Genomic DNA, 15,065 nt, shown 5'->3' with positions numbered 1-15,065 from the left:
TATTGAGATTTAATGTAAAAATCTAAATGCATTGTTAACTTATATCTCAAAAGCTTATTAGCATAGAAATCACTTAATATTGGTTAGAGTTTAATTCTGATGACTTTGTCCCATTCCCCGTGGGCCTATCAGACTTGTACTTTCAGTTCTTGCTTAACTCTGTGCTGAAGCATTTCAGTACTGATCAACCAGCAAAACTTCACTATTGATACCTGGAAAAACTCAAAAAGACACCTTAATATTGAATCTTTCCTTACTACAAAACAGAATATGGTATGACTATGGATACACATACATGTGGAGCAATAAAAAAGTAAAAACTTACAAGTTCTGTTAAGTGTCTGAGATGTCCAATTTCTTCTGGAAGTGACACCAATTTGTTATTACTAGCAATTAAGACTTTCAATGGTAAATTACACAAATGTACTGGCAATGTTGACAGCTGGTTCCGACTAAATGGGTAAGTAGAAGAAGAAAATAATTAGAACCCACCATTCAAGAAAAAAATTTTCATCTTTCCCATCCTATACTCAGTAAAGTGACAAACATTAAGTCATGGAAGGAGCAAACAGGGTATTAGATTTGGGTTCTAGCCTCCATTTCCTCACTTATCAGCTTTGTGGTTTTAGGCATGATATTTAACTTATCTGCTTTTTATAGATTCCTCATCTGTAAATTGAGGATTTTAATCCTTATCTACCTATCCTACAGGGCCCTGTACCATAAAACTCCTTTCTATAATGATGTGCTACATAAACACATATTATTACTTTATTCAAGTTAATTTTATGTAAGATAAAGTAATTTAAAACTTTTTTTTTTTAACGTTTATTTATTTTTGAGACAGAGAGAAACACAGCATGAACGGGGGAGGGGCAGAGAGAGAGGGAGACACAGAATCGGAAACAGGCTCCAGGCTCTGAGCCATCAGCCCAGAGCCTGACGCGGGGCTCGAACTCACGGACCGCGAGATCGTGACCTGGCTGAAGTCGGACGCTTAACCGACTGCGCCACCCAGGCGCCCCTAGATAAAGTAATTTAAAAATACGGTAGGGGCACCTGGGTGGCTCAGTCAGTTAAGTGTCTGACCCTTGATTTTGGATCAGATCATGATCTTATGGTTGGTGAGATCAAGCTCCACATCAGGCTCTGCACTGAGTATGGAGCCTGCTTGGGATTCACTCCCCCCACTCCCCCACCTCTCAAAATAAATAAACAAACATTAAAAAAAAAATAAGGTAGTGGCACCTGGGTGGCTCAGTCGGTTAAGCGTCTGACTTCAGCTCAGGTCATGATCTCGCAGTTCTTGAGTTCGAGCTCCGTCAGCTGTGCTGACAGCTCAGAGCCTGGAGCCTGCTTCAGATTCTGTGTCTCCCTCTCTCTCTGCCCCTCCCCTGCTCATGCTCTGTCTCTGTCTCTCTCAAATATTAAATAAATATTAAATAAACATTAAAAAAAAAGGATAGATGACTATCACCCTCTCCCCTTCCTACTAAAAAAGGGTTATAAACATAAAAGTAGTTGTAATCAATCTACTTCTCTCATCATTACATACATTATAATCAAATGTACATAAATGATTCAAATATAGTTCTATAGTGACAGGTTATGATTTTAAATATATCATGTCAGCTGAAGTATAGAAATCTTTTATTTATATAAAAATATGCAAATCAGAGCTAAAAGTACACATCTATCATTAGGATAAAAGTAAGTTAAAATATTACTTTTATAGATTTAACTTTTTACTCTCTAGGGTCAATTGGCCCCATTTTCAAAATCTTTTGCTGATTTTACTAGCATAGATCATCAGCCTTTAAAGCTTTTTAAATAACTCTATTTCTAGACATTTATCTTAAGGAAAGAGAAAAATAAACATTTACATATCAGAGCCTCTGTTAATACTACTTTTAGCATGGCAAAAAACTGAAATAAACTAAATATCCAAGAGGGAAAACGAGTTTTAGAAGTATATAAACTATACAATAAAATGTTTACGTATAAAATATTTCCTGAGTATTTCATGACGAGGGGAAAAACTCACTTAAAAATTTGACTAAAAGCCTGGAGAAAAAGGAAAATATCACCTATAATTAAAAAACTCAGATACAACATTTTGATGAATATCTTTTATACCTCTCTACATTTCCTCATTTTCTCCAATGAACATTTATAACTTTTATAATGAAAAAAAAAGTCTTCTAAGATATAAAAAAATGGAAATGAGTCAAATAAATGCATTTACACATTCAGAACTCAGTACACAAAAATAAATAATCACAAGAATGAAAGTACTTTCAGATCTACTATCCTCATTTGATGAAGCTTATTTGAAAATCTAACTGGAGAACCACAGTCATAAGACTGTCGCAATCCTATCAGACTAATGACATTTATAGTTACAAAGCTAAAGACAAAGGGAGAAACAAGGAGGACATAGGAAATATTGTTAATTCAGCCTAAGAACATGTATTGATACTGCAGATATGAACAGATAATGTAAATTTTAGTGAAAGCCAAGAGAGAACTGAAAAGACTACATGAAACCAAAAATCAAAAAAGAAGAAGAAAAGAGGAGGAGGAGGAGGAGGAGGAGGAGGAGAAGAAGAAACAACAACAACAAAAACAACATCCTTACCTAATATTTAAGAATGTTAGAGCTTGTAGGTTTAGAATTGCTTCTGGTATATACCGAATACAATTTTGGTATAAGTTGAGATTCTCAAGAGAAACAAAATGACATGCTTCTATGGGAATTTCTGAGAGGCGATTTCGTGACAGATCTGAAAGAAGAATAATGTATATTATTTTACATGGAACTTATTTTATTGAAATGTTAATAAATGGAACTTATTTTATTGAAATGTTAGGTAAGTAAGCAGGTTTCATAATTGTTTGAATTCCCCAGAGTTCCCACTGTAGAGACTCGTCCAGAGTAAACATTCATATACTTATTAATCTATTGAAAAAAACATTTTAACATATGCCTCTACATCTTTTTGCCGGGAAATACTGATTCTTTTTGAATATCCACATATACTGAAAAAAATAAAACCATTATTTTTTGCAAGTAACACAAATTCTAAGGCACATCTGCCTACAATTACACCAAAGATCATACTAAGTATCAAATATCCTAGGAAACAATGGATCCCTAAAATCCACCTTCTCAAAAGCACAGAAACATTCTGAGGTTTTTGGAAAAGCAAAGCAAAACTGAACAAAAAATACTGCCCTTTTCTTTACAAAGATTATCAGGGTCATGTCAAAAGGATTCAGGAAACATTTTTTGCTCCAACTGGCCAAAGATGAGACAATTTGAGCTTCAATAAGGATAATACTTGCAAAGGACTCAAATCTATCACATATATTGAATAATACTAGTTTATAATGATATCTCTCTCCCACCTCCCACACCAAAAGATAATAGAGAACCAATTCATTATCTTGTAAACTGATTAAGGGGAAAAAATCAAACATTTATCTCACCTTCCCTATATGAACTGTACCACTGACTAAACCAAACAGATGAAGAGAGGCATCTTTGTGTAAGCGTTCTAGCTATAAATGAAAAGTAATGATAGAATCTAGAATTGGGTATTGGGGCACCTGGGTGGATCAGTTGGTTAAGTGTCCAACTCTTAATTTCGGCTAGGGTCATGACCTCATAGTTTGTGGGATCAAGTCCCCATGTCCGGCTCTTTGTTGACAGTGTGGAGCCTGCTTGGGATTCTCTCTGGCCCTCCCTCTCCTTCTCTTTCAAGAACAAAAACAAAACAAAACAAAAGTTTAGAATTGTGTATTAACGGCTATCTTTACAAGGGGCGCCTAGGTTGCTCAGTCAGTTGAAGTATCTGACTTCAGCTCAGGTCAAGATCGATCTTGCATTTAGAGCGTTCAAGCCCCGCCTCGAGCTCTGTGCTGACAGCTCAGAGCCTGAAGCCTGTTTCAGATTCTGTGTCTCTCTCTCTCTCTGCCCCTCCCTCCACTCACACTCTGTCTCTAAAATAAACATTAAAAAAAAATTAAAAACAATGACAATCAGAAGTTGTATGCCTCCCTGTAGAAGAGAACATCATTTGTGGTCTTGCCAGAAGGACAGAACCTGCGTCTAATCAAGCGTTTGCAAACTTTCAGGAAGTGCTGAAGACAAAGGAATGTGCTGAAATACAGTCACTCTATCATTATCCATTTAGATTTCGTTAAATATACTGTGAGATTCATTTGCTTACTACTGTTTTTCTCTTCTTCTCTTCTTCTGCCCAATCTTAAAGTCTCTGTTTGCAATTATTTGGTGAGAATCCTTTACTGAAAGCTTCTCCTAAATGGAGGACCTGAGTTCCTGCATATCCACAAGTATCTTGCTTTCACCATAAACATGTGAATAATACTTGGCTAGGTATAGGCACAGTTCCTTTCTCAGAAATCTGTAGATGTTATTTTACTATCTTCTAAGTTTCCAGTGTCCCCTTGCATAGTCTGGCACATATCTTGATGATTTTTCATTGTAAACAGCTTGGTTTTTTTTGTGCCCCCATCATCTTCAACACTCTGGTCTGGAACTCAACCTTTCTTCAAATCAGAGAAATGCTCTCCTATTATACATTTAGTTGTTGCATCTCCTCCATTTGCTCTTTCTCTTTCTCTCTCTCTCTTTTTTATTTACTTACCTACCTACTTACTTACTTATTTATTTTTCTGTTTTGGTATACTCTTCTACTTAATGTTCCAGACCAGGAATTTAAGTCTCAACAATAATCATCCTTTCCACAAATTAATACATAAAAAAGCTCCCCCCTTTTCTTCATTTTCTTTTATGCTATGATTAGAAGCAAGTCACTTTGTTTCTCCTGAAAATCTAGGATAATTTATCTTGTTTTGCCTATTAAATCTGTCATCTATCACTTCCAATTTCTATTTCTGTTCTATTTCACTGAAGTCACTTGTTCTTGATGCAATCCTTGTTCATCCTACCTCTGGCTGCTTAAGTTCCTTCAAGTGAATTACTTTCCTTTGCTAATTCATGGCTTGCCTCATCCTTGGAGCTCAGATCAAGCTGCCAGAGTACCCTGAATGGCAGTTAACACGAAGACTGAGGAAGCAATCTCTACAATGCACCAGAAGCTTCCACTCAGAGGCACAACTCTTACTGAAAACTCAAAAATTGTGATAGTTGCTCCATAGGCTTTTGCCTCTTGTCTTCATTTCAGTCACAGTATGTTCCCCAAACTTACATATTCCCTCCAGGCCACACCAGCCTGCAAGCCTCAGAGTTGCTTACTCTGAAGTTGGGAAACAGATCACCATCTTGCCAAAATGCCTCCCCATATTGTATTCATTAGGAGAAAGTCAAAGACTCGGTTAATTTAAGACTAAAAATTTCCTACAGAATCACACCGTAAACAACCTCTTTCTTACTAAATGCAACAAGAATTATTTTTTATCAATTCCTGTTTAAATTTTATTAGTATAATTCTAAAAGTTGAAGAAAAGAGAGGCACCTGGCTGACTCAGTGGGAAGAGCATGTGGCTCTTGATCTTGGGGTCATGAGTTCAAGCCCCATGTTGGGTGTAGAAATTAGTTAAAAAAATAAACTTTTAAAAGAAGTCGAAGAAATGAAAGAAATTAATCTCATTTAAATTTTATTTAAATTTAACCTTATTTAAATTTAACCCTCTAAAATGACAATTCCAGGCAACAAAGCAGGGACTACTGAAAGTCAGTTTGCCTAATATGTGTATTACAGAGTTAAATTACTTAAAATCTAGGAAAATGAAACAAACCACTTCTTTTTTTTTTTTTTTTTTTTTTTTTGTCCCCGAACTAGGGAGGGGAAAAAAATAACAGCAAGATATACACTAGGCTTAGATGCATCTCAATAATTTTTTTAATATTTAGCAAATTTAAATCTACCCAGCCGCCTGCTCAGCCCACCGACTGAGCCACCTAGGAGCCCTTGAATTAAGGATTCTTATAAGGTCTTCCACTTAAACTGTATTTTTATTTCAATTTGGGAAGATAAGTAGCTTCTTCCTTATGTTAACTGAGTAAATTCACGAAAGAGTCATTTAGGTCATTGATCATATTATGGAAAATATTGCAAAGTACTAATGGTTTATAAAAAATATTTTTTGTCATACTCTCTCAAGAAAGAAATAATTTTATAGTCAAAGAAATGTGTTTTAAAATGACTTCAAAAAACAACCTTCAGGGGGCACCTGGGTGGCTCAGGTCAAGTGTCTGACTTCGGCTCAGGTCATGATCTCATAGTTCGTGAGTTCGAACCCCATGTCAGGCTCTGTGCTGACAGCTCGGAGCCTAAAGCCTGCTTTGGATTCTGTGTCTCCCTCTCTGCCTCTCTCCTGCTCACGCTCTGTCTCTCTCTCTCACACACAAAAACAAATAAACATCAATAATAAAAAATAAAAAATGTTCAGTTTAAAAAAACTATGGATATGTATTATTCTTAAAACTCTTTCTGGTTATAAAAGCAATGATGTTAAGCTTCATACATGCAGAAGACAGCATAAAACATACATATTTTCCAATAAATAAGATACTGCCGGTACCCTAGAAGCCCCAGTGGAGCTCTTCCCAATCATAACCCTTTCCCTCTCCAAAAGAGAAACCAATCTACTGATTTTAGTGATAATCATTTCCTTGACAATTTTAACCCTTCATCATTTTTAGTATTAGTTTCCTATTGTTGCTGTAACAAATTCAGGGGCTTAAAACAACACAAGTTCATTATTGTATGTTTCTGGAAGTCAGAAGTCTGAAATAAGTCTCAATGGTGGACTAAAACCAAGATGTATTGGCAGGGTTGCATTCCTTCTGGAGCTTTTAGGGGAGAATCTATTTCCTTCTCTCTTCCAGCTTCTAGAGACGATCCACATTCCTTGGCCGATAGTTCCATTCCTCCATCTTCAAGCCAGCGATGTCAGGTAGAGGCCTGATGCTGCCCTCTCTGGGTCTCCTTCCGCTTTTAAGGATCCCATAACATGTTAAGGATCCTGCGCATCTCTCCTTGCTCCCCCAATAATCCAGGATAATCTTATTTTAATGACTGCTGATTAGCGCCTTAACTCCCCTTTGCCATGTAACCTAACATATTCATAGGTTAGGATGTAAACATTTTTAGGGGGCCATAATTCTGCCTACCATATCTATGAACTTTTTAAAAGGAGAAGCATACTGTATGTGTATTTTTTTTTTGTGACCTTCATTCAACATTTGAGATTTGATGAGGATAAAAGCAGGAAAATGATCACCTTTAGCCAAGAAGGCTGACCTACAGCCTGCACAGTTTTGATAAGAATCAAACACTGCTCGTTGCTATATTCTTAAAGGATCTCATGACCGTCTGTACATCTCACAGATAGTTAATATTGAGCTGAACGATAAGCACCAGAGAAATCTTGCAAAAGTAATTTTATAAGTAGAAATTCAAAGAAGATATTTATTATCTAATACTCCCTGCATACTCCCTGACCCTTGAACACTAAGCATATAACCACCAGGTTCATATAGCAAAAGTGTAGCTCTTTCTGCCCATGGGCCCTGTCCCCACACTATAATAAAAGCACCTTTTTGCACTGAGAATGTCTCAAGAATTCTTTGACCATTTGCTCATGGCCCCACATCAGGATTCACTCTTGTAAATTGTATCCTTCATTTCACTGTCCTTCATAGCTTTCTACTATATGAACATGCCACAATTTATTTATTCTACTACTGATGAACATTTCAATTACATACTGATCTAGATAAATATCTAGGAGTGAAGTGCTGTGTAGTAAGATATATGGATCTTCAACTTCACAAGAGAATGACAAACTGTTTTCCAAAGTGGTTGTACCAATTTACACATTTACCAGCAGTGTGAAAGAATTCTTGTGGCTTCACATCCTTGCCAATCCTTGTTGTTATGAGATGTTTTAATGTTTATTATGTTTTAAGGATTTTCACACAGTGGCATTTCATTGTGATTTAAATTTTCATTTCCTTGATTATTAATGAGGTAAAACAGCTTTTCATATGTTTTTGGTCATCTAGATATCTTTTCTTGTAAAGTCTTTTGGTTTGTTGGAGATCTTTATAAATTCTGAGTATGAATCTGGTATCAATTTATGTGTTGCAAATAACTTACTCCACTCTGTGGTTTGAAGTTTCATGGTCTTTGTGGTATCTTTGATGATGGTCTTTAACAGAGTATAATTTTTTATTAATCTTTTCCTTTATGGTTGGTGGTTTTTACAGTTTTAGAAGAAAACCTGCCCTACTCCAAGTTTAAAAAGGTATTTTCTTCTAAAAGTTTTAGAGTTTGACCATCACATTTAATCTACTAGGAATTTATTTTCTAGTATGATGTGAGGCTGCAGGCCAATTTTAATTCTTGCTACAGGGATGCCCATTTATCCCAGTGACGGTTACTGAAAAGACCATCTTCCATCTCATTATTTGCCAGTAACACCTTTGTCATAGATCATGTGTCTGAGGGTTTGTCTGCAGGCTCTCTAATCCACTGCACAACTTGTCCATCTTTATGTCACTATTATTCAATCTTAATTATTATAGCTTTACAATAATTCTTGACATCTAGCGGAGTGACCTATTCCTAAACTGCTAAGGTATTCCTACCACTTTGCAGTTCTTCAAGTATGTCTTGGCTTTCTAGGTCTTTTGCATCTCCTTATAAATTTTAGAATGGGCTTGTTTAATTTCATGAAAGCACTTGTTGAAATTTTTACTGAGATTGCACCAAATCCAACATCAATTTGGGAAGAAATAACATCCATGAACATCTTCAATCCACGAACATCTCCACTAATTAATTAAAGCCTTCTTTAATTTGTCATTGAAGTTTTGTGATTTTTCTCAGAAAGGTTTTATACATCGTTTACTCGCTTGATTCCCAGGTTCTTATTATTTTATAAATGATATATATTTTTAAAACTTTGTTTTCTAACCATTAGTTACTAATAAAATTGATTTTTATATATTGATTATGTATCTGGCATTCTTGGTAAACATTTCTTTTAGTTGATGTAATTTCCTTGTAGATTCTTTTGGGTAGTTCTAGATCTGTAATTACATGGTTCTATGAATACCAAAAGCTTGCTTTTGCCTTTCTGATATTTGTTTATTTACTAACTTCCTTACTGAATTCCCTTACAATGCTGACTAGGACCTCCAGTATAATGTTGAATAAAAGTGGTAATAGAAGGTATTTTGTCTTGCTCCTAATTTCAAAGATTTTCAGTAGATATCCCTTATCAGATTAAGGAAATTCCTTTCTATTCCTAGCTTACTAAGAGTTTTTATACGTAACAAATGTTGAATTTTCATCAATCTCTTTTCCTTCATCTATTGAGATGATCATAGGATTTTTACCTTTTCTTCTATTAATATGGAATTAATTTTACTCCTTTATTTCACTGTTCTTTTATTCCATTAGGGTAGACCTGATTTCTGTCCTTCTCATTAAAATTTTATTCCATTAATGTGAAATTAGATTGGCTTTTGAACATTAATTCTTGCATTGCAGAGATAAACTCAATTTAGTCTTTTTTATTTTGTCCTTTTTATTAATTTAATAATATTTATTAATTTATAATAAAGGTGTTTTATCCTCTTTATTAATTGGACTCAGTTCATTAATATTTGGTTTAAGATTTTTGCATATATAATCATAAATACTCATAATAATACTCTGGAGCATTTATTTTCTCATACTAAGTTTTTAATTTAATGTTCATTTTCGAGAGAGAGGGAAAGTGTGCATGCATGGGGGAGGGGCAGAGAGAGGGGAGATGGAGGAGGCAAAGCAAACTGCAGCCAGCGTGATGTGGGGCTCGAATCCATGCACTACAAGATCATGACCTGAGCCAAAGTCAGATGCTTAACCAGCTGAGCCACCAAGGCACCCTCTCATACTATCTTTGTCAAGGTTTGATATCCAGGTTGTCTGGTCTCATAAAATTTAGTTTGGGAATATTCCCTCCTTTTTATTGACTAAAAGCGTTTACATAGGTTTCAAATTCTTTTTCTTTTTCCTTTTTTTTTTTTTTTTTTAAGTAATCTCTTAAAAAAATCTCAAACTCATGACCTCAAGATACAAGAGTCGGCACACTGTACCAACTAAGCAGGTCAGGCACGCCTCAAATTATTTCCTTTTAAGAAGCTTGTTAGAATTTATTCATAGAACTATATGGCCCTCCAGTTTTCCTTAAAAGTCTTAAAAGAGGGGCGGCCTGGGTGGCTCAGTCGGTTAAGCATCTGACTTCGGCTCAGGTCACAATCTCGTGGTCCGTGAGTTTGAGCCCCCCATCAGGCTCTGGGCTGATGGCTCGGAGCCTGGAGCCTGCTTCAGATTCTGTGTCTCCCTCTCTCTCTGCCCCTCCCCCGTTCATGCTCTATCTCTGTCTCAAAAATAAATAAACGTTAAAAAAAAAAAAAAGTCCTAAGACTTTTCACAACTGACTGAATGTCTTTTTTTTTTTTTTAATTTTTTTTTTTCAACATTTATTTATTTTTGGGACAGAGAGAGACAGAGCATGAACAGGGGAGGGGCAGAGAGAGAGAGGGAGACACAGAATCGGAAACAGGCTCCAGGCTCTGAGCCATCAGCCCAGAGCCCGACGCGGGGCTCGAACTCACAGACCGCGAGATCGTGACCTGGCTGAAGTCGGACGCTTAACCGACTGCGCCACCCAGGCGCCCCAACAATTGACTGAATGTCTTTATACTTCCAGGACTATTTAGGTTTTATAAATCTTCTTGAATCAGTTTTAAGTTATTAGAACCTAGGAGTTTCCTATTCTCATCAGAATTTTCTATTTCATTAGCAAAAAGTTATTTATAATATCCTTTTTTCTTTTCTTTAATGTTTATAGCATCTGCAGGAATGTCTTCTATTTTCCTTTCTGACTTTGGATTTTGTACCTTCTTTCTTGATCAATCTCACCAATGATTTGAAAACATCATTAGTGTTTTCAAAGTATCAACTTTGGCTTTGTTAACCCTATTCATTGTATAATTTCTGTATTGATAAAATATTTCTATCTTTATCACTTTGTTATTTGGAGTAGGGGTTGTGCTATTCTTAATTTATTGAGATGGATGCTTAGCCTATTAATTTTTAGATAGTTCTTTTCAAATATATACATTTAAACCTATATATAAAATTCCCTTCAAGTGCTGCTTTAGCTGAATCTCATGAGAATATATATTTTATTAGGATATTAGATTAGAAAATATTTTCTATAATTTCCATTATGATTTCTTCTTTGTCTCATTCTGTTAGAAATGTATTCCTTAATTTCTAAACCTGTAAGGATACTCTAATGATCTTTTTGTTGATTTCTAACAACTTCATTATGGTAAGTTATTATGTTATTTCAATCCTTTGCTATTTCTTTGCATTTTCTCTATGGATCAGCATATGGTCCATTTTTATAAATATTCTATGCGAGTCTGAAAATAATGTGTATTCTACATTGGACATAACGTTCTACTTATATCTATTAGGTCCTATTTGTTTGGTTGCATTGTTCAAGGCTCATCTTTACTTTTTTTGGTCAGTGCTCGTATCAACCGCTGAGAGGGGCATATTAGAGTCTTCAGTTACTACTGGTATCTTGTCTATTTCTCTGTAATTCTTTAAACTTTTCTTGATATATTTAGGGGTTTTGTTATTAGGTTCTTACAAAGTTTTAAATTATCAAATCTTTCAGGTAAATCAAATTTTTATAACTGTTAAGTTACCTCTTTTATTCCTAGTACTGTTCTTTGCTTTGAAATCTTTCATTTGGTTGGTTTGGTGGCCTGCCTTTAACGTGACTCCCTTCTATAATACTCCATCCACTTGAGTGTGGGTGGGGCTTCATAAGTAACCAATACACAGCTGACCCTTGCACGGTGTGGGGGTTAGGAACACCAAGCCCCCCCACCCCCCAAAGTTGAAAACCAGGTATAACTTTTGACTCCCTCAAAATTTAACTGCTAACAGCCTACTGTTGACCAGAAGCCTTACCTGTAGTATAGTCAATTAACACAAATGTTTATGTTGTATTATATATTGTATTCTTGCAATAAAGTAAGTTAGAGAAAAGAAAATGTTAGGAAAATCATAAGGAAAATACACTTATAGTATCATACTATTAAAAAAAATCTGTAGGGGGCACGTAGATGGCTCAGTCAGTTAAGCATCTGTTGATTTCGGCTCGGGTCATGATCTCATGGTTTGTGAATTAAAGCCTCACATGACAGGTACTAACAGCGCAGAGCCTGATTGAAATTCTCTCTCTCTCTCTCTCTCTCTCTCTCTCTCTCTCTGTTTTTCTCTCTGCCCCTCCTCCACTAGTGCTCACTCTCACTCTTTCAAAGATAAGTAAATACATTAAAAAAAAATCTGTGTAAGTGGATCTATGCAATTCAAACCCATATTGTTAAAAATCAACTGTACTGGGGCACCTGGGTGGCTCAGTTGGTTAAGCATCTGACTTCACCTCAGGTCATGATTTCATGGTTTGTGAGTTCAAGCCACCTGTCAAGCTTTGCGCTGACAGCTCAGCCTGGAGCCTACTTCAGGTTCTGTGTCTCCCTCTCTCTCTGCCCCTCCCCTACTCATGCTCTGTCTCTCTCTCAAAAAATATATAAACATAAAAAAAAAATCTTTCTGGGGTGACTGGGTGGCTCAGTTGGTTAAGCATCTGACTTCAGCTCAGGTCAGGATATCATAGTTCACGAGTTGAGCCCCACGTAGGGTTCTGTGCTGACAGCTCAGAGCCTGGAGCCTGCTTCAGATTCTGTCTCCCTCTCTGCCATCTCCTGCTCACACTCTGTCTCTCTCTCTCTCTCTCTCTCAAAAATAAACATTAAAAAATTTTAAACATGCTTTAAAAAATAATCTTAAAAAAAATCAACTATACTTCATTGGTTAGACTTGCCTTTAATTCACAGAATAGTGCAAAGGTGATGATGTCTTTCCTGTGGGTATATCTGTCTCTCTCTGTTGCCAGCTTTGAAGAGGCAAGCTAGCATGAATTCTACCAATGAAAGGAAACAAATTCTGCCAATAGTCTGAAGGAGCCTGGAAGCAGGTCCTTCCCCAGTCAAGCCTCCAGATGAGAACTCAGCCCTAATCAACACCTTGATTGAAGCCCTGCTGCAGATCTAGCTATGCTGTGCCTGGACTCCTGATCCAAAGTAACCATTAAGTTCCTGAAGCTGCTAAGTTTGTGGTGATTTGTTATATAGCATGGAAAACTAATAGTTAATATATCCATAGGATATCTTTTTCTTTAAAAAAAATTACTTATTTTGAGAGAGAGAGTGAGCAGGGTAGGGGCAGAGAGAGAGGGAGAGAGAGAATACCAAGCAGGCTCCAGACCCAGAGTGGAGCCTGACATGGGGCTTGATCCCACGACCCTGACATCATGACCTGAGCTGAAATCAAGAGCCGGGCATTTAACTGACTGAGCTACCCAGGCACCCCAACAGAGTATCTTTTTCCTATTCTTTAATTTCAACCCTTATGGATCATTATGTTTTGAATATGTTTCTTGGGGCATTTGGGGTGGCTCAGTTGGTTAAGCTGGTCTGGCTCTTGGTTTTGGCTCAGGTCATGATCTCACGGTTCATGAGATCAAATCCCACATCAGTACAGAGCCTGCTTGGGATTCTTTCTCTGTCCCTCTCTTTCCGCCCCTCCCCCACTCATTCTCTTCTCTCTCTCAAAATAAATAAACTTAAAATTTTTTTCAACGTTTTTTATTTATTTTTGGGACAGGGAGAGACAGAGCATGAACGGGGGAGGGGCAGAGAGAGAGGGAGACACAGAATCGGAAACAGGCTCCAGGCTCCGAGCCATCAGCCCAGAGCCTGACGCGGGGCTCGAACTCACGGACCGCGAGATCGTGACCTGGCTGAAGTTGGACGCTTAACCGACTGCGCCACCCAGGCGCCCCAAAACTTAAAAATTTTTGAATATGTTTCTTATAAACAGCACACAGATTTTGCTTTCTTTTTATTGCCTGACCATCTTTACCTTTTAACTGAAAGACACTATATTTAACATAATTACCCAATGTATCTGGATTTTTAAAAGGGTCATGTTATTTCTGAGATGTAGTCCTTGATTAATCATTAAAGATGAAACTAGCAAAATACGAATACAAAATTTAACCACATTTGACTTAGTGACTAATGTAGGAAAATCTCATTTATAGGCAGTGTCCTGAGTCTGTATATAAACCAAATGCTTCAAAATTACCTCATGTTTTTCTGTAGAGGGAAAAAAGATTTCTTAGCTTTGAGAACTATCTTTATACAATAATGCCAAAGAAATGCTAATATCTGCAAATATATTGCTTTTCCAATTATTTTCTATTTCATGATGGAAATGCTTTTGTCTATCCAGCTGCCTAAGTCAGAATTCTGGAATCATACTTTTTCTTTTTCCCAATCTAATCCTATCAACAAACACTATCAGTTTCTTGATCCAAATGTGTCTTAAATCCATCCGTTTCTGTTTATCACGTTTGTCACTGCCTCTTAAAATTAATCTAAGAATCAAATAAAACAGTGCATGGAAAATTACTTCATATACTATAAAACACAAAAAGGCATACATAAATCCAGCTTCCTTGGGTTGAGAGCAACACAGTAAAAACAAATAACCAAACTCCCCAAATTATATGGAATTGTAGTAGGCAAGAAAATGTAACAGAGTACAATACAATGATTTATTACCTTTGGTCACCAAAAAGAAGTAATGTTGCATTTAATATACCCTACTTTTAAAAGAAAACATTTGTTTAATGATTTACATTAAAATGTTTAAAACAATTTCCTTATCTTTCAGTGAGGTTAAATAAGCACAAAGGTTAGTGTTATCTTTGCGTCACTAGAGTAAGCTTTTGATTTCACACATACACAGTTATTGTCACACAAGCCTCCTAAGCTTCCATCTCTGTGTCTCCATACTCAATCCTAGGTTATTTTCAAGACTGCAAACTCAACTGATATTTGCCAAGTATTGTGAAAAGTCACAAACTGGATA

General features: G+C 36.3%; 1 protein-coding gene across 10 annotated transcripts in view; it reads right to left on the bottom strand.

Annotated features, from left to right (window-relative positions):
- The window catches only part of LRCH3 (leucine rich repeats and calponin homology domain containing 3), a 125,497-nt gene that overhangs the window by 69,834 nt on the left and 40,598 nt on the right, over positions 1-15,065 (bottom strand). For all 10 annotated transcript variants that reach the window (XM_086675147.1, XM_086675155.1, XM_086675146.1 and 7 more), the window contains exons 2-3: positions 2,639-2,783; positions 326-452 (exon numbers count right to left, since the gene is read on the bottom strand). In XM_086675147.1, coding sequence (XP_086531273.1) covers positions 326-452; positions 2,639-2,783 — 272 coding nt within the window. The remainder of the gene's footprint in view (positions 1-325; positions 453-2,638; positions 2,784-15,065) is intronic.

This window comes from Puma concolor, chromosome C2 (assembly GCF_028749965.1).
Source record: "Puma concolor isolate L17-30 chromosome C2, mPumCon1.1.hap2, whole genome shotgun sequence".
In the NCBI taxonomy this organism is placed as follows: Eukaryota; Metazoa; Chordata; class Mammalia; order Carnivora; family Felidae; genus Puma; species Puma concolor.
Note: the sequence above shows the minus strand (reverse complement) of the source record. Positions and strands in the feature narration are given on the sequence as shown.